Consider the following 19,800-nt stretch of genomic DNA (forward strand, 5'->3'; position numbering starts at 1 on the left):
ACGTCAGTGGGAGCCTTTCCATTGACTTAAAAGGGCTTTGGATCAGGTCCTAGGCACTTACGTTTCAGAGTTAAGCTCATCATATTTAAAAGCAGACAATCATACCTGAGATGGCGTAGACTTGTTTGATAATCTTGATATTACCTAAGGAGGGAAAAAATGTAGTAGTAGCAGAAAATAAGTGAATCTGCACAGTTTTGACTTCCAAGGGCAATTTTATATGATGGAACAGCAAGGAAATCTCATAATAAAACAAATGTATATTCCACAAATTAAATTCAAAAGGCCACTGATAGTGAAACATCTTTGAAATAGACTCTGTCAGGACCAAGTTGTTGACCAGAAAACGTACCTTCCATTTTAAAGAAATAGGGAGTTCCTGTAAAATTAACATTTTACTCCAAAGTAAAACAAGACTAGGGACATGAACCTGCACTGGACATATATGGATGGATCTCTGTACAGGGAGCTCCAATGACTTTGATAGGTCTCCATGTAGGCACAGAGTTCGTTGTATGATCAGTCCTTAAATAATGTAGGAATCTAGAACAGTGACAGGTAGGCCAACAATTTTCAAAAATGGATCCCTAAAGTTAGGCTCCTAACTCCCACAGAAAGTCAAACTACCATCTGTGCCTTTGAAAATCTCCCCTTTAGGCTCCAAAATAAGTGTCCTGATTTTCAAAAGTGCTGACTACCCAGCATCTCCCTTCGAAATCAGAGGGATCTGAGAGATGCTCAGCACTTCTGAAAAATTATACTATTTACGTAGATGTCTACATACAAACTCTTGGTAACATTTTCAAAGTTTAAGGGCCACATTTACAAAGGTATTTACTGTGTCTAAAAATGCAGATAGGAGGCTAGTAGGATTTACAGAAGTGCCTACGTGAGGTAGGCACCTAAGTCCCATTTACTTTTAATCTTTGTAAATCTAGCCCTCAAGCCCAGATCCTCAAAATTATTTGACTTCAATGGGATTTAAGCACCTAAATAGAGGATTTGGGCCTAAGTCACCAATTCAAAAGTAACTTAGGAGCCTAAGTCACACTGAAAGTAAAGGGATCTTCAGAGCATAAATAACTTAAGTGCTTTTGAATATTTTATTTCAGCAGATTAATTTTGGTAACCCATTTTTTAAAATCTTTGGTTGTTTTGCAAGAGCTCTTGCAGTTTATAAGGCTATTAGGTGAATAGTTCTGTAATTACTCATAAAAATGAAGTCATATTATTGCCACACAAATGTATGCTTCCCCAATGTTTAATTTTGTCTAAGCAGTAAAAGCTCTGATGTCAAGCCCGTTCAGCTCTGATTGTAATCAATGTCAGTGGAAGGAACTCGGCACCTGGGCCCTAGATAGTTTGGAGCAATAGAAACATTCAGTGTGCTAAATACTACAGTTTATAAAAGATCAGTTTAATGTGATACTAAAGGCCTGACTTGCATGCACACCTGCATCCAGACACACCTGGTATTAATTAGATTCATTTAATATAGGTGTGTATAGTGCCTAGCACTTTGGGGCCTCTAGACACCACTGCAGTATAAGTGTTAAATATATATTGATATAATATTAATTAAGATCTACAAAACCAGCCACATGAATTAACAGTTTAACAAACAGAAATATGAAAATATTAATTTGCCTGCCAGAATCTTGTTTGGGTTTTACCAAGAAAGGACTTGTGTGTGGGTGCGCATTGTTAAATGTGAGCAAAAAATCTTCTCTTTTGAACTTTCTTCCCGGAGTATAAAGGAGAGTTATATGTGCAGCTTTGAAAGTAAGGAAATCCAAAAATTTCTGCATGGAATGGCTTTAGATTTTATTTCAGAGTAGCAGCCGTGTTAGTCTGTATCCACAAAAAGAACAGGAGTACTTATGGCACCTTAGAGACTAACAAATTTATTAGAGATTTTATGTATGCTTTCCCGTAGCCCTGCTAGAATTGCATGCATTCAGCTGGGCTATAGGGGCTGAACAGCATTTCCCCTGCAGGGACTCTACCTGACTGCCAGGGATTAATGCTGTGCCAGCAATGAGTGCATTGAACCTTTCCTCACCACTCTCACTGTATCCTGCTGGTAACCCAGCTACTGTAGATTTGCCTGAGGGAGGAGGAGGAGGAGAGAGCAACCAGCTGCCTCAGAACATTGTTAATCGGGAAAGGAAAATAATGGGGGGGTCAGAAGATTTATGGAGGTACAGGCTGGTGAAAGGTAGCTAAAGGGAGGGACAGAGGTTCAAGGGGGAGCAGATCGGTGGTGACAAGTTCCCTCTTGAGAGCCTGTCCCCCATCCTCTCCTCCCATTGGTTCCCCTTATTCTGTCCATACAGCCTGTTCTCTCTTTTGTCCCTGGCCCCATAGGTGGGCAGTTTCAGTCTGAATCAACACATTTGGATAAGCTATGTGCCCAGGAACAAGCTTATCCATTTCATTGAAGCATGCCAAAGTAAAGAACATTATAATTTCATATCTCTAGTATTCTAATACTTCATTAATAGTGGACAAAGATAAATATTGTATCCATTTCACATACAGGTGGGGCCTGAGCTCATTTGCTTTGATAGAAATAATGCTCGATGGTAAACGTTTTTGAGACCCACACACATAATAGACAGGTTTCAGAGTAGCAGCCATGTTAGTCTGTATTCGCAAAAAGAAAAGGAGTACTTGTGGCACCTTAGAAACTAACAAATTTATTTGAGCATAAAGCTTTCGTGAGCTAAAGCTTATGCTCAAATAAATTTGTTAGTCTCTAAGGTGCCACAAGTACTCCTTTTCCTTTTACACATAATAGATCAACCTGAAAGTGGGCAGAGTTCTCTGAAAAAGAGGCATTCTAAGTCTCTTCTGACTCTCTCTCCTCTCCAAAACTATAATTCTCAAAGAGAAAAAGAATAAAAATGTACAAGGGCATGAACTAAGAGCAGGAAATTTAAAAACTGCAGTATCCACATAACCAGGGTTTCACCTTTCTGCCTCTGACTGCATAAACTTTAGTATCAGAGGAATTATCACAGGAACCAAGGAACTGTCCTAATTTCCAATCTACTAAAACATTTTTTTGCTTTAGGACAATACACAGATTTCTTTAAAGTGTTGTGTGGCTTCCATGAAAAGAAAGAGGACACAATTGTACAAACTGTATACTGGATTTAAAAGAGAAATAAGGTTAAGGTTATAAACACATTTTGAAAACAAAGCTGAAGAGGTATTTCCCAAATAGACACATTAGGAAAATGTCACTAATGTTAATGTGAGTCATGCTGAAGATACTCAGATGATCTGATTCAGATTTCAAATACAGTACATGTATCCTTTTGTATCTTGTAAAACCTTGTACACAACATAGTAACTGATTTCACAAGATACTGTGGTAATAGACTAAGTACCAAGATCAGAATCAAGCTCAAAGTCTCAGTATGATGTTTCCCTAGGATTGTATAGTATCTTAACATATACATTTTGGAATTTGGTACAGACGGTGCAACAGTTGTATTCCCTTCTATCAATGTTCATTGTAATTAAGGTTAAGATTTTGTCACGGTTATTTTTAATAAAAGTCACGGACTGGTCACAGTCAATAAGCAATAATTCACAGAAGCCCAAGTCCTGCTGCCCAGGAGCTGGGATGGGGGGAAGGCTGACAGCCCGAGCCCCCTGCCCAGGGGGGCGGGGTGACTGACTCGCTGTCCAGGGCTGACAGCCCAAGCCCCCCCACCCGGGGCTGAAGTCACCAAAAATCACAGAATCTGTGACCTCCATGATGAACTCCTATCCTTAATTATAAGGCTAAGAATGGTACTTCCACATCAGAAAAAGCTGATTATTCAATGCAGGAAGTCAATCCACATATTTTAATCATCTGGAGATGATTTTTTTCTGGACTGAGGTTATAAAATGGTAACCCCGCAGTGGTATAGATATCTGTTAGATCATCTATGGGGATTTTCAGGGGTAAGCCAGTGAAAATGTAAATAATATATATACACAATCTGTTCAAGAGAGATTTTAAGTCATATTTTGGAAAAAGAATGAATGTAGAGGTACAGCCACTATTCAAATTTTAGGGATAATGAGCTAAACAGTAGAGTATGTAGATTTGCATTGCTAATAATTGCTGGGCTTGAAAGGATAGGGTTTGATGGATCATGTTGTCTTGTTCTGGCTTTGAAGGTTCAATATTCTTCATAGCAGGGCTTGAGTCTGAGCTTTAGGAACAAAGCATGCATATAGATTACTGAGTTCTTTGTAAGTCTGGGTTCCTAGAATATGTTAATAATGTTTTGTATTTTAGGGAACAAAAGGCTAAAACACTGTCAGAAAAAGATTTGGAAGCACAAACTGGAATATTGATATGCTTAGTTAGTATTAAGAAGTACACAAAACTGTTTAAGGATGTTGGCAATATGTAAAAATATAGATCAAATGCCATATGCTCAATTCGTAGGGATTTTACTGACTGGTAATGGAAAATATAGGAGCACATAACAAGGGATTACCATATCACTGAAAAGCTCAGTTTCATCCTCTCAGTTTTCCTTAATCAGGAAGTTCCTCAATGAAATATAATAAATCCCTTAAATCACAGCCGATTGACAGAAATACATTCTACAGGAGGTCTTAGGTTAGCTATAATTGTTACTGTAACTACACTCCATAATTTAAAAGCATATTTTCATGGGCATTTGGAAATGTCTCCTGTCCCAATATCTTCTGCATTTTAATTTTTTGGTTTATCAGCTCTCTCTCTCTCTCTCACACACACACACTCACACCTTTCACACTGCCTCTGGCTGAATGGAGAATAAATAAATTCCCTAGAAACTGATGTCTTCAGCACTCTGGGTTTGTATAGTATGCTGTGTAAGCAGCAAGAGCTGAGTGAATAATCTGTATTGAGTACCTTATTCTGGAATTTAGCTTCTGATTGTGAATTGTCCACAAGCAACATATAACTTTCTCCCATTAATTCATTTCATAATAATTGTAATTCTATTGATTTTGTGTGAGTATTTAAAATGTGACTTGTGTTGGTTAGTTTTTATTGGCCATGTAGGTCACAGAGTTTCTTTTCTCTGATTGGATGCATATAATGTTTAGATTTAGATTTCTGGTGCCAACACTCACGTTTACAAGTTTGAAATTCACTTTCCATAAATATTCTATAAAGTGAACACGCAGAAAAGAGACGCTAAATTCAACGAATAAATTATTAGTAGTGAAGTATTCACTCACCTTCCATCTAGACTGTGATGGTTGTACACCTTAACACAGAACTTATAGTACTTCTGCTTAAAAGGTAGAAATACAGGAACCATAATAATAGCAACAACAACAACAACAGGGCTAGTTTCATTTTTTAATTCTGTTTCTGTGTGCACTCTTCTCTTTCATTAAAACAAACAAAACGCTATTCCTGAGGATTTTGTGCAACTTTGAAATCATGAATTAAGACAGACACCTTTTATTTATGTAGTAAATCCTACACCAGTGAAAATAACACCATCACAAGAAAAGAGGCAGTCAATTAGGTCAAAATGAGACAGAAGAAGCAACTGTTAAAAGAGATGGCAATAGACCTTGGCACCTACAGCATGCTGCTCTAGCAGATAATACTTTTGAGGTGGCTTCCAGGTTATTACAAACAAAAAGATATAATGGAAAGAACACTTTAGATATCTTTCTTACTTGGTTACAGTAATTGTAGAGGGGACATTTTGATGCAGATTTACGGTATGTTTGTAAACATTACAGCTAACACTGAAAGCCTTAAGAACAGTAACAGTCCAAAGCCCTGGTCCTGCAAACACTTATGAACATCCTTAATTTTCCTGAGGTGAGTACAGTGAAGTATATGTATAAGTATTTGCCAGACTGGGGCCCTGAACAGGCGGAAATATGATTAGAAATGTTCAGTGCCTATATGAGCAACCTTGGGAAAGAGAGGAATTTAAGGATGAGATCACCTGCCCTGCTCCAGCTTCTTTATGCCATGGGAAAAGGGCCCTAAAGGGCCCGAAAAGCCTCATGTCTACCTGGGGCAGGATTCCCCTGGAACTTTGGAAGTCAGCTGCAATATGGTTGTTCGAGGACTCTGTCACAAGCCCTGCTGCAGGGGGCAGGTAAAGGATAGGTCTGTATGTGTGTGTGTCAGGAGCAGGGCTGCTATGCACAGGGCTGCAGTGACTCCAGGAAGTGGTGCAGCCCACAGGGCAGCCCAGTGAGGCTGCCGTAGTTCAGACTCACTCTCAGGGCTGTCTAGTTAAGTTGGAGCTGTCTCCAGCCCCCAAAGCAGCCCAGGATCAGGAGGATGCAGAGATGATTTAAAGCTGCTGTGGTGGATGTGGAGTTTCTATGTAATAATCTAGGAATGCTGCAACGTAATTTATGAATACTGCAGGCAACTTCGTCAGTGAGGCAAAGTTACTGTAACTACATGGGTTTATTAGACTTTCCTATATGAATGTATGATCTAGCTTAATAAGGAGTTTTTGCAGGAAAGCATCACAATGGATCTTGATAAATAATGCCCCAACAAACATTTGGGGGGCAATTATAGGACAGTGCCTACTTCTAAGCTCCAGCCTGAAGTTACACAGCTGTTTTGCCATTTCTGGGAACCTAGGGATCAAAGGGACAAAAACAGATAAAAGGGCTCTCTGGAGAGATAGGTGGGGGGAGAGTTGTCAGTGAGCTCTGACAGGGACAGGTCCTGCAGAAATGTCTGAGGAAGTTGGGCCATCCCTGACTTCCAGAGATTGTGTAGACTTAGAAAGAGGCAGTATGTATATAATCTATTTTCTTGTTTGAAGATGTTTTTTCTGAAATGCTTTTGTTCTAAATAAATAATGCTTTTCTTTGAAAGGCTGTTTGGTCACTGCTCTAGAGGGCACAGAACTGCAGGTACTGGACACACGTCAGGCCTGCTGTGGGAATCATGGTTATCAACTAGGGATGGCAGCTCAAAGTCTGGTCTGAGAGTGGGAGAATCATGTGATTCCACACTAGAATGGTGACTGCCTAAGACCTGAGAGGGAAATACACTTGATAAGACTGTAGCAGTGGCCTAGCCTGACATGAGTAATTATCACATGGAGGGAGGCCTCATTTTCTGGAAGATAGAATTAGGGACATAAACGAATCATCAGGTTGAAAACAGAATGTTTGTGCTAAATAAGATAAGTAAATAGGTGAGTAGGCTAAGAAAAGGGAATGTCTGAGCCAACTAAGAGGGAGAACACACAGGGAACTATTTTCTATGAACTAGATAGGAATGTAGAGATGAGGTAAAGAGGAAATCAAACCATGGACAGTGCTTGGATGGCATATTTTGCACAGGGATTGGTTCCTGCAAAGTAACCAAGCCAATCCAAAAATGTGTGATGCAATGTACACATCTCATTGCATTTACTATCATGTATATAAAGGGAGAAGGTTTCTGTGTAACTTTGAAGTTGTGATGTATCCTGCATCCATCCCCGCTGCCTTTGAGTCTGATCAACTCAGCGTAGCACTGCCGTATGCCAAATAAAGATACCTGAGTGACGAAGGCTGGAGTTGAACTGAGTTCTTGGGAAGCCAAGTGGAAAGAGATCTTGGAGGGAATCCCAACAAAGACCAGAAGGGGTCAGAAATACCATTAGCTTGGGACAGCCACCATAGCCCCTTTTCTCTGGGAGTATAAGTTCTGTGTTATGCCTCTTAGAGGTACAGTACATAATTTCACTCTAAGTGGGTCAAATACAAGCTAACTGAGTGAAATTTAATGGCCTGGGATATGCAGAAGGTCAGACTACATGATCTAATGCTCCATTCTGGCTTTAAACTCTATGAATCTACCTATACCATTTTTTAATTCTTAAGCGCTTGGTTATTTCATGGACTCCTGTGTAGCTTGGAATCTGAATCAGTAAAGTATTCTCAAAGTAGTACAAAAATGAAAACAAACTCAATATTTACATAATCAACTGCACTAAGACAACCGTGATGTGAAACAGTATGCATACAGGGCTAAATTTTATACTGAACTCCAAAGAGAACCACATGAAGAAAGTAGGAGCAGGACCAGCAAAAGAATGTTGAGTCCTGCAGCTGCACATCATTGATGAGGATTTGCAACAGGTTAGTGAAAGTTGGAGAAATATTTGAGACAAGAATGGGTGCTATGATTTGTATTAATAGAAGCTTTGCACACTGGCAGAGTACAGCCCTTAGCCTTAAAAGGGCCATGTGTTTGCACCTTTGCAAAAAAACCCAACCAACCAAACAAACAAAAACAAAAAAAAAACCCACTATCAAATTTACAAATACTAGAAAATACTAAATTTGCCAGAAACTTTTTAGTCCTTTTGATGAGACACAAAAATGTCTGTGGTCCAAAATTATTTAGGCTTTAGAAACCCCTCACTCCTTTTTAAAATCTACATGGCACTTCTCCCAGCCCTGAATTCTGTTATCCTCTGGGTCCCACGCCATTAACTGTTTGATCCCTGTAGGCTTGTATGATTCCATTGCCCCCAGATTATGTCTGATCCTACATACACCTCAATTCATATCTGCCTTGGGACTTCTACTGACTCAACAGAATGCCACTCTTTACTATCAACTGGCTGGGGTGCCTGTTAATTTTGTCTGAAACAAATGGGAAGCAGGGGGAAGAGTTTGGGAACAGATGCTAAGCTTATCTTGCCTATCACTGTATGTGATCATAATAAAGACACTGATGTGAACAGCTTAGAAAAGACTAAAAGGCAAGAGAAATGTGATTCAAACAGGAGTCATTACAATACTATTAGTGCTGGCATTGCCCCAGATTAGTTATTTCATGACAAAGCTTCTTCAGAAGGCTTCCAAAGCCAAAAAAATCAGGGAATGATCCAGCAATAGGTCTTGAGTATGTTTAATGGATTGTACCATCTGTGCAAGGAGCAGTTTGGTTAATAACCAAATTCACCATGTGGCCCTGGACCAGCAAACATGAATGCCAAAGCAAACATAACAAAAACAATAAATTCAGAAAGGGAAAGCAGAACAGAAAATGGTTAGTTGAAAATAATAATCCCTAATTCATAGCAAGTGTCTCACAGTGCCTTTCAAACTATACATAATATACAGAGCTTACATGACTCACAAATGATAAATTGCAGCCATTCTATGCCAGCATCCTATAGCTATTTTATAAGTGATAGCTTTCAGGAGGGATATTATATTAACCAAATTTCACCCTGAGTGATTAGAGTTTGCATATCTATATTCATTCTGAAGTTTAAATTGGCAAAGTTCACTCCCTCTTCTCCCCTCCCCAGCACTCAATTTGGAATTTGGTAAAAAAAAAAAAAAAAAAACCCTCAGGTTAGCACGCCTGTATTTTGCAATGACCATCATTGGAGGTTTTTAAGTACAGCTTAGACAAACACCTCTCAGGGACAGTCCAAGTATATTTAATCTTTCCTCAACATCAGGGGCATGGACTAGATGACCATTCTTAGGCCCCTTCCAGCCCTGCATTTCTATGATGCTATAAGCAGAGATTATCGCTATTTCATATCACAGCCTACCTGCAGCAGCACAGTTCCACCTGATATCATGTGGGATATTAGTTCAGTACTTACTTGGAAGGAAGAATGCCACAAACCGAGCATCCAATCCATTTCTTACATCTGGCTTTGCTTGGAGGGCTCCCATCACAGTCTTGCCCAGCCCTACTTATCTGATGAGACCACAGTACAATCATCCATTAAAATATCAGTGTAACTATTTTTAAAACACAGGCTTGCTACCATTATTAAATTAACTAACCTGTGGCTATATATTTCACTGCTCCAGACAACAGTTTAGCTGAAAGCTTGTCCCTCCCTAAAATATCAAATTATGCACTGTATGAGCTAGAGATGGGATTCTGATCACGCCAGCAACAGGGTTTGCCACCTGTTCCTCACATAAGGTTCAAGGTCCTTCACACCAAATATCGTGCTTGTCCAGGATGGGTCTGGTAGTCTTGATCACTCTTCTAAACTGACCGTGGGACAATTTAACATACAAGAAAAGTATTCCCTTTCCAGAGAAAGCTCTCTCTCATTTAAGACCTCTCTGACTCCCAAACACTAGTCACAGACATCTAAGTTTGATTTTGAGAAACGAGCTAGCAGTAGAGCTAGCTACTCCATATGCCCTGCCCCATCAATGTGCTACAATCCTATGCAAGGTGGCATTTTAGTCTCTTTTTTTAGGTAGGAAATGTTCGAACCATCAGCTAAAAAGTAAATAAATAAACTAGAAAACGCCTTACATCATACTACAAAGTTGCTTCTTTAATACATGCTTCACAGGTTGCAGGTGACCAGAGACACAGTAATAAAGCCTATTTTTACATAGCTGGTGTCTTGTCTCTCTCTTTTCCTCCCTCCCACCAAAAAAATCTGACAGACATGTTGATTAGCCAGCTCACAATTTTCCACTGAAAAACACATCCATGCAGGTGATGTTTTTGCTCTATTTATAGGGCATGCTGCATGCCAGTTGTTTAACATATGGATTTTTGGGAGGGTATGCAGTAAAGAAAGAGGGAGGGAGAGTCCAAAACATAGTTTTAAAAAATTAAAAACTTATTTTCCTTTCCATTAGTCTTTTTTTCTTCTCTTTTCTCCCCACTCTGATCTCCACTTCATCCTATGTCTGCGCCATTAGTCGGTGCAGTCTTTTTTGTAATTTCTTGTGGTACCCAGTACATAACCCACACATATCAGGTAACAACTGATAATTCGTAAGGATTCTGGTGGCACTCTCGTGGGTTGGTTGCTGAGTCTTTTCTCCCCAAAATGGAGATCTAGATGTACACTAAGGGAACTGTTCTAACAGATTAATTTAGAAATCTACTTACAGAAACTTTAAATCTAGAAAATAATCCCTGTATTTTCTTTGTTGAACACATTACATTTTATTTATTTCTCTTTCTCTAGGGGTTCCACAGAGCATTTTTTGTTTGCTCATGAAATACCTCTTTAGTTTCTTTATATGCTTAACAAAAAATGTTATGTTATCTACTCAATACCTAATGAAACTGAAAGCTGAAATATAGAAATAATGCCTATCTATTGAGTGCATGAATTGTTGATTATATGCAGTTTATACAAATATTCTTACATATTACTGCATTCCTGTGTTTCAATATACATCTTGATATGTATGATTTCTAACAAGTATAAACATGTATTTAAGATGACAGTGAAGATTCAGAAGTATTTTAAGATTTCACTACTACTGTACCTGTACAACAATTTTTAAATAAATCCACATAATTAAATTTTACTTCACACTGAATAATAGCACTGTTTAGTGTAAGAATTCTTCCAAATTTAGGGCCAAATTTTACTCTCCATTACACCAGTGTAAATTTAAAGTAGATCAAAATAAGTCAGTCTGAACTTATATCAGTGTAACTGAGAGCAGAATTTGGCCTTTATATTATATTTTTCTGCTTTTCTGTTGCAGACACACAAACAACATGTTAATATTTGCAAATCAATATATGCACAATGTTCCCTGGCACAATGATACATATTGGAAAAAGATTACGTAACATCCCTAATTACCTACAACAGAAATATGGTTAGATTACTAGGCAAATACTCCACTGAAAGCCAAGAGTTTTTCCTGGGTGAAACTGTGTTTTATACCCTTCTCGTATACATTTTAAAAACATAGATAAGCTGCTTTTCTAGACTCTGGATTTTTCTACATGTAACCTTCTGGTTAAGCTTTATAATCTGCTGCAGAATGCAATAATCCTGGGAAGTGAGGTGAATGAGGATGGCGAGAGTTCAAAATGATTCAAAAGCTAAAATTAGTAGTTAAGCATGGTCACTTATTCAATCTCAGCATTGTAATTACAATAATAATAATAATAATAATAATAATAATTAACAACAATAAAAACAGTTTGCCTTTGTATAGGACGGTTTATCAAAAAGTATTATGGGTTCAATTGTGGAAACCCAGTCCATGGGGCTACTCACAGGAGTGAGGGTTGCATAATGGGGTCCTATTTTATGTATAGATAATCCCAGATTTTAAAAAACTACATTAAGATGGAGTTAAAGTTACATACAAGTAATTTAGGATAAAAGACACAACAGATATTTTGCAATTATTCCCATAACAAGCATTATAATTCAGAAAATTCAGAATTAAATTGAAAAGAAATCCAAACTTTTTAAGATATGGAAATGCAAGTTAAGGTACCCAAACCACCTTATTTCTGATCTGTAGTGACACCATACACTAACTGAACAATTATGATTAATGAATATTAGTATTTGTGGTGCCACAAATTAAAGTGATTTTTAAAGACATCAGATTTCTTCTGTTTTGGTCCCTTGGGGTGTCACTGCAGGACCCCTTGTGATAGGGCATCTGATTATTAAAAATAATGTGTAAATGTAGTAAAATGCAAGGATCTTGGGAAACAAGTAAAAAGAACTGGAAATGATCCTAAAGACTGGAGATTATGATCTAATGGTGGTTAGTGAAACATGGTGGGATGAATGTCGGTATTGATGGATATAATAATCTATATCAAGAAGAGAAGAAAAAAGGAAAAATAGGTCACTATTTTTCCAAGTGTTTACAGTGCCAGGAACTAACACACAACAGTGAGGAGTGTCAGGATGAGATTCTTTAGGTAAAGATACAAGGCATGAAAACCAAAGAACAAACAATGAACATCTGCTATAGCATACCATGTCTGACAGAGAAAAGGCACCCATTTTATCATTTCTGAACTTTGTATTACTTCGCAATGTTATGTGGCACCTACATACCAAGGTTAGAAACACAACAGGTGGATGGATACCCAAGCGTTGGTCAAGGCAATGTTTTCAAAGCTGCAGGGCACCATGCTCAGGAGAGATTTTACCTAAACAATATTTATAAACTCTGCAGCCAATATTCCAAGTAGAAAAGAAGTCAGCCTTAATCAGAGTTAAGGGAATAGGGGAGTATGAGGAAGAGCAGCTGCCATGGCTCTGCTAAAATCAGAGGGAGAGACCCTCCTTAGGTCTTGGGGAAGAACTACTCCTCCAGATCTCTCCCTTCCACAATTCCTGGCAAGGTGAATACTCACCAGGCAGAGGAAGCTGAAGTGTGTGTGGGGCGGGGGGAGGGGAAGGGTTGGTTGCACATATGTGAAGGAAGTAGTATTGAGTTTGCGGGCAGCAGTGGTAGTGGAATCAATTATCCAAAAGTGGTTCCAAAAATTCATGGCTGGAGCTTCATCACAATTTGCTTCGTTGATGCATGGATGCCTCGAATAGACAGGAGATGTCTATGAAATATCCTGCAAGGAAATGTAGGACAGACGCTATTCTCACAGTGTTTCTCTCTGGTTTAAAATTAAAAGTGTCATAGAAAGCACCTGAGAGAGACTGTTCTCTGACTATATTTTGCCAATATGGTTATGCAGTTTTACAGAACAACCACCCCTGTTGCTTGCCATTAAATAGAAGCACAGGGAGGCTATGTGGGTGGTTGCGTGGGTGGTGTCTCTTTCAGCAGGGTTATTTAATCTAAAAACAGGAGCCAGACAGCCCCAGAAGTGTGTAAGAAAAATTAAACCTGAAAAAGGCTTGTAAAAAAGCTATGCATGGGAGCACTGAGCAGTACTTCACAGTAGCAGTGGCTGCTAAATAGGCCATGCACACAGGCAGCTAAGAAATTTGCTCCCAGAAAACCTGCCAAACCCACCTTTGCTATGGGCTTGATACTGCCATATGCTGGGCGCTCTCAGTCTGATCCAGCAAAGTATTTAAGTATAGGCTTAACTTGAAGTCCAACAGGACTATTCAAGTGCTTTGCTGGATTGAGCCAGAGCGCTCAGGAATAGCTGGAGGAATCCCATTTTGTTGAGTGGTGCTATTCGAATACAGGAGTTATGCTGGTTATGGGTTTATTGATTCAGTGGTGAACCACAATGCAAGTCACAATTCAAATCCATTGAAGTGTTTTTATGCTTAAAAGGTGTTTTTCGTGCATGCTCATTATTACAGGATAGCAACCAGGAAGTTCAGATGTGGACAGACCTCACATATAAGATGTGAAGAGGAAAGACTGGTAATACTGTATCTGGCAAGCAGAAGGCACACACCATCAGCTGCTTGGGATCTCTTATCAGAGCAATGGTGAGCCATTCTATGGTGCTGCTAAATGCATATAAACTGATAGGTGAAAATTTAATCTGGAAAAAATGGTTACCTACCTGTAACTGTTCTTTGAAATGCAATGCAGATGTGTATTCTACTTAGGTGTGTGCACACCCAGCACACTGGAGCCAGAGGGTGGCAGTACCCCTAGGGTGGTACTCACCTTCTGTGGCACTAGCCCCTCCCCTGGCCATATAAGGGTAGCATCTATCCGACCTCCTCAGCTCCTTCGCACTAAACGTCAGAGGTGCAGACTCTGATGCAGAGGGGATAGATCAGTGGTGGGCAACCAGTGGCCTGCAAGCTGCATGTGGCCCATCAGCGTAATCCACGAGACAGTGTTTACATTGACCGGCTGCAGGCACAGACACCCGCAGCTCCCAGTGGCCATGGTTCGCCGCTCCCAGCCAATGGGAGCTGCGGGAAGTGGCACGGGCCGAAAGTTGCCCACCACTGGGATACAGGGTGGGCCGTGGAATACGTCTGCATCAGATCTTGAAGAACAACAGTTACAGGCAGGTAAAGGGTTTGTTTTTTTTTGGAGTAGATGCAGCCATGTATTCTACTTAGGTGATTCAGAAGTAGTACTCACAGGCGGCAGGGCTCAGAGACTATTTAAACAAAGACTGCATCTGATCCCAAAGTCCACATTTGATCTGGAAGCAGCTGTAATGGCATAATGGTTTGTAAAACTATGCACTGAGAACCAAGTGGCAGCCCTGCCAATGTTCAATATAGGAATGTCACTTAGGAATGCTGTTGATGTTGCCTAGGCTCTTGTGGAATGGGCTCGCACCTTTTGAGAAGGTGTAGCCTGGGTTATGACATATGCTGTCATGATACAGAAGGTTATCCACCTGGAGATTATCTGTGAGAAAGACTACTTGACCTTTCATTTGGGCTGCACATGAGACAAACAAATGAGGAAAGGTTTGGTCCTATCTAGATAAAAAACTAAATATCATCCAACATCCAGTTGGTGAAGACGCTGTTCCTTAGTGAAGAACACTCATCAACATATAGCTTTGTTCAAGTGAAACTTGAAAACCACTTTGGATAAAAACTTAGTGTGTGGCCACAGGGTTACTAACTCTTTAGAAAACTGAACGTAAGGGGGCTCCACCAGCAAAGCCTGAAATTCACCCACTGTCCTTGCAGACGTTATCACCACAAGGAAGGTCATTTTCTGACACAGAAGAAAGAGAGAAGAAGTTGCCAGAAGCTTGAACGGATGCCTCATAAGAGCCACTAAGACAGTATTAAGGTCCCACAAAGCAATCAGCTCTTTATCCTATGGGGGGAGACAAGTGACTCCTTTCAAGAACCTCACTACCCTGCGGCTTGAAAACACTGACTTCTCATGGATGGGTGGATGAAATGCTCGCTACCAGGTGGAATCTCAATGAACAAAACACAAGATCAGAAGACTGAAGATGTAACAGGTACTCCAATATGTCCTGGATACAAGGCAGCTTTGGATGAAGTTCCCAGGCTAACAACAATATGAAGAACCATTTCCAGTTGACCCAATAGGTCACTCTGGTGGATGTCTTCCTACTATTGGGCAGGAGTTGCCACACCACTTCCAAACATTGTTCCTCCTCCTCATCTAACCATGCAGCATCCATGCTGTGAGACGCAGTGACCTGAGCAGTGGATGCAAAACCTAACTACGATGCTGAGTCAGGAAGTCAGGATGAAGAGAAAAGGATCTGGGAGACCAAACCTTTAATGTGAGGAGGTCATAGAAGTAACATTCCCTTAGCAACACTGGAGCAATGAGAATGAGCTTGGCACACTCCAGTTTCAGCTTGAGAATGACCTCATACATTCACAAAAACAACAAGGAGTCTGGTGGTACCTCAAAAACCAACAGATTTATTTGGGCATAAGCTTTCCTATCTCTACTTGCAATACCTTGCCTGATGCATCCTAGGATCGCATTAGCCTTTTTTACGGCTGCATCATATTGGTGGCTCATAGTCATTCTGTGATCAACCTATACACCCAGGTCTTTTTCCTCCTCTGTCACATCTAATTGATAAGTCCCCAGCAAATAGCAAAAAATCATTTTATTAATCCCTAAATGCATGACCTTATACTTTGCACTATTAAATTTCATCCCATTTCTATTACTCCAGTTTTCAAGATTGTCCAGATCTTCTTGTATGATATTCCAGTGCTCCTCTGTATTGACAATACCTCTTAATTCTGTGTCATATGCAAATTTTATCAGCACACTCCCACTTTTTGTGCCAAGATCATTAATAAAAAAGTTAAAGATCAATCCCAAAATCAACCCCTGAGGAACTCTATTAACCTCACTCCAGCTTGACAGTTCACCTTTCAGTATGACCCGCTGTAGTCTCCCCTTTAACCAGTTCCTTATCCACCTTTCAATTCTCATATTAATCCCCATCTTCTCCAATTTAATTAATACTTTCCCCTGCAAAACTGTATCAGATGTCTTACTGAAATCCAGGTAGAGTAGATCTACTGCATTTCCTTTGTCTAAAAAAATCAGTTATCTTCTCAAAGAAGGAAATCAGGTTGGTCTGGCATGATCTTCCGTTTGAAAAACCATGTTGTATTTTATCCCAATTTCCATTTACTTTTCTCTCTGTAACTACTTCCTTTTTCAAAATTTGTTCCTGGGATGATTGGAATTGGAGGAAAAGTGCCGATTTCCAGCTCAGGTGAAAAGCATTAGTCATGGAGCCCAGACTGAGATCCTTTCAGGGGCAAAACAGCTGGCATTTCTTGTTGTCTCTCATGGGTAAACAAGTTGATTGTCAGGATGCCCCAAACTGCAAAAATGGACCGCAAGATGCTGGGGTTCAGGGAGCATTCGTGATTCAGGGAGTAATTTTTGTTGCGGTAATCCACCAGGTGATTCTGGATCCCAGGTAAGTGATGGGCCACGGGATTAATATTTTCCTCAATGAAAAACTGCCAGAGCCTGATCACTTCCTGACATAGCACATTGGAGCGTGATCCCCGGTCTGTTCACATAATACATCATAGTGGTATCGTCAGTAAGGGTGAGCATTGCCAAGTGCCTGATGTGATCTTGAAAGGCCTGACAGGCATTGTAAATGGCACGAAGCTCCAGGATATTGATATATAGAGAAGCTTCCTGTTCTGACCACAGGCTTGATCTTTCAGTTCATCTCTCCCTAACCTATTAAGGTGGCATCAGCGACAACAGGGACCGAGTGAAGGGAACACCCTGACACACCTTGCCCGGAACCATCCACCACCATACGGAGCCCATAATTGGCAGATGAATTCGGACCAGTCTGTACAAGGGATGACGCTTCAGATAATGGACTAATTTCAGCCACATCTGAAGAGGATGTAGACCCAGCCTGGCACGTTGGACTACCTGTGTGTATGCAGCCATATGGCCTAGCAACCTTAGGCATACTCAGGCTGTGGCTGAGTGTTGAGACTGCAGCTCCAGACATAGGTGGCTAATCGCCTGGAATTGCTCAGTCAACTGAAACACTCTTGAACTGACAGAGTCTATCAGGACTCCAATGAACATGATTCTTTGAGCTGTCTAGGATGAGACCTAGATGACCAAGTAGGTGTAGTGTGAAGTGGACATAAGAGAGGACTTCTTCTCTGGACTTTCCCCTCAGTAACCAATCATTCAGATATGGGAAGATATGAAGTTCTCTCTTCCTGAGATACACTATTACCATCGTCATGAATTTGTTAGAGACTTGGGGAATGGAAGACAGGCTGAAGGCACCATGGTGTACTGGTAGTGGTGGCCAGCTACAACAAGCCTGAGGAACCTCCTGTGGCTCAGGAGGATTGCTACATGGATATAAGTATCCTGCAGGTCCAAGGCAGAAACCAGTCATTGTGATTTAAGTCAGGGAGGATGGTTGCTAGGGCAACCATATGGAATCTCAAGTATCTGAAGTATTTGTTGAGATCACGGAGGTGTAGAATAGATCTCATCCCTCCCTTGGGCTTGGGAACCAGGAAATACTGGGAGTTGAACCCCTGCCCCTCATGCTGCAGGGGGATCTCCTCTACAGCTTCCAGAACCAGTAGAGACTGAATCTACTTAAAGATCAGTGTCTCATGAGAGGGATCCCTGAAGTGTGGGGGGGAGTAAAGGGGTGGGGAGCAGGGATGGAGAAGAACTGTATGGCATAACCAAATCTGATGGTGCTTAGGACACTGTTGTCCATGGTAATTGAGTCCCAAACACTGTAAAAAGGAGCCAGCCTGTCCCCCAAACAGAGGGGATAGGGAAGGAGAGGTCATCACTGGCCACTGTCCTGGAAACATGAGTTAAAATGGGTGCTTGCTGGATGCCGGGGGAGGAGGGGAGAGGGAAAGGGGGAAGCTGATAGGTTAAACCCAGAACCAGAGGACCTTCTTCTCTAGGAACTGTGTGGCTTCTGTGAGTAGTACCATTGCCTTACAGGAAAGGAGAACTGTACAAAAAATGCCGTGGGCAGTATTGCCGCTGACTGCTGTAGTGGAATCTCTTCGCAGCCGGAGTATACACTCCCAAAGAATGTAATGTAAATCAGGAGTCTCTTAAAATGTGCTGGTTTTCATAATTTTTTTCTGAAAACAAAACCCATCTATCAAACAATAAATCCTCAATGATCTGCTGCACAGCTGGTACAATCCCTTAATTCTGCAGCCCTGAGGCCCCTCCTCATGGTCACAGCAGATGCCATAATTCTGGACATAGCATCCGCCATGTCCAAAGCTAACTGCAGTGAAATCTTGGCCACCTTATGGCCTTCCACAATGAATGCCAAAAACTCTTCCTTAGAGTGTTCTGGCAGCTTGTTTGCGAACTCAGACATGGCAACCCAATTAACAAAAAGTCATATGTAGAGCGCAACACCTGCTAGTTTACCATGCACATTGGCAGGGAAGAAGAGGTATAAACCTTCCTCCCCATAAAGTCCATTTTCTTGGACTCTTTGTCCATAGAGGTGGTCTAATACTTTCCCTGCCATGCCCTGTCATTTGCTGCAGTAACCACCAGAGAATTAGGGGCCGGGTGGGAGCAGAAGTCCTCAATACCCTGCTTGGGAATGAAGTACTGTTTCTCTGAACACTTATGTGGGAGGCAATTAAGCTGGAGTATTCCAGAGGGCCTTTGCATGCTCCAGAAAAGCACCATCTCTCCCTTGGGCTTGGGAACCAGGAAATACTGGGAGTAGAACCGCTGTCCCTGACGCTGCCCGGGGACCTCCTCTACAATCTCCAGAACTAGTAGAGACTGAATCTGCTGGAGGGCTTTTATGTGGGAGGGCTTCTGTCCCTGGAGCTGATAACTGGAGAATGTCCAACAGCTTATGTGTATTCTTCTGCAGGAATTCTACCTGGATACCCAAGGTAGCAGCCATATGCCTTAAGAGGTCTCGGTAAGCCTTAAAGGCCTCTAAAGGAGAGGGAGATTCCAGTACAGTAGAATCAATTGGCAGGATGAGGAGGCAGTTTGCTGCACCAACAATGGGTCCCGTTCTTGCACCACAGGATCTAGTCAGAACGGCCCTGGAGGTCCAGGACAAACGAGTTCAGTGGTTGCTTGCAGTTGAGATGGTTTGGGAGTGGG

General features: G+C 40.9%; 1 protein-coding gene across 1 annotated transcript in view; it reads right to left on the reverse strand.

Moving 5' to 3' along the window:
- Positions 1 to 19,800, reverse strand: part of KCNH8 (potassium voltage-gated channel subfamily H member 8) — a 382,295-nt gene that overhangs the window by 23,635 nt on the left and 338,860 nt on the right. Inside the window, exon 12 of the mRNA XM_074945675.1 lies at positions 106 to 144. Within this exon, the coding sequence (XP_074801776.1) occupies positions 106 to 144 (39 nt within the window). The remainder of the gene's footprint in view (positions 1 to 105; positions 145 to 19,800) is intronic.

The sequence above is a fragment of the Natator depressus genome, chromosome 2, assembly GCF_965152275.1.
Source record: "Natator depressus isolate rNatDep1 chromosome 2, rNatDep2.hap1, whole genome shotgun sequence".
NCBI lineage: Eukaryota > Metazoa > Chordata > Testudines > Cheloniidae > Natator > Natator depressus.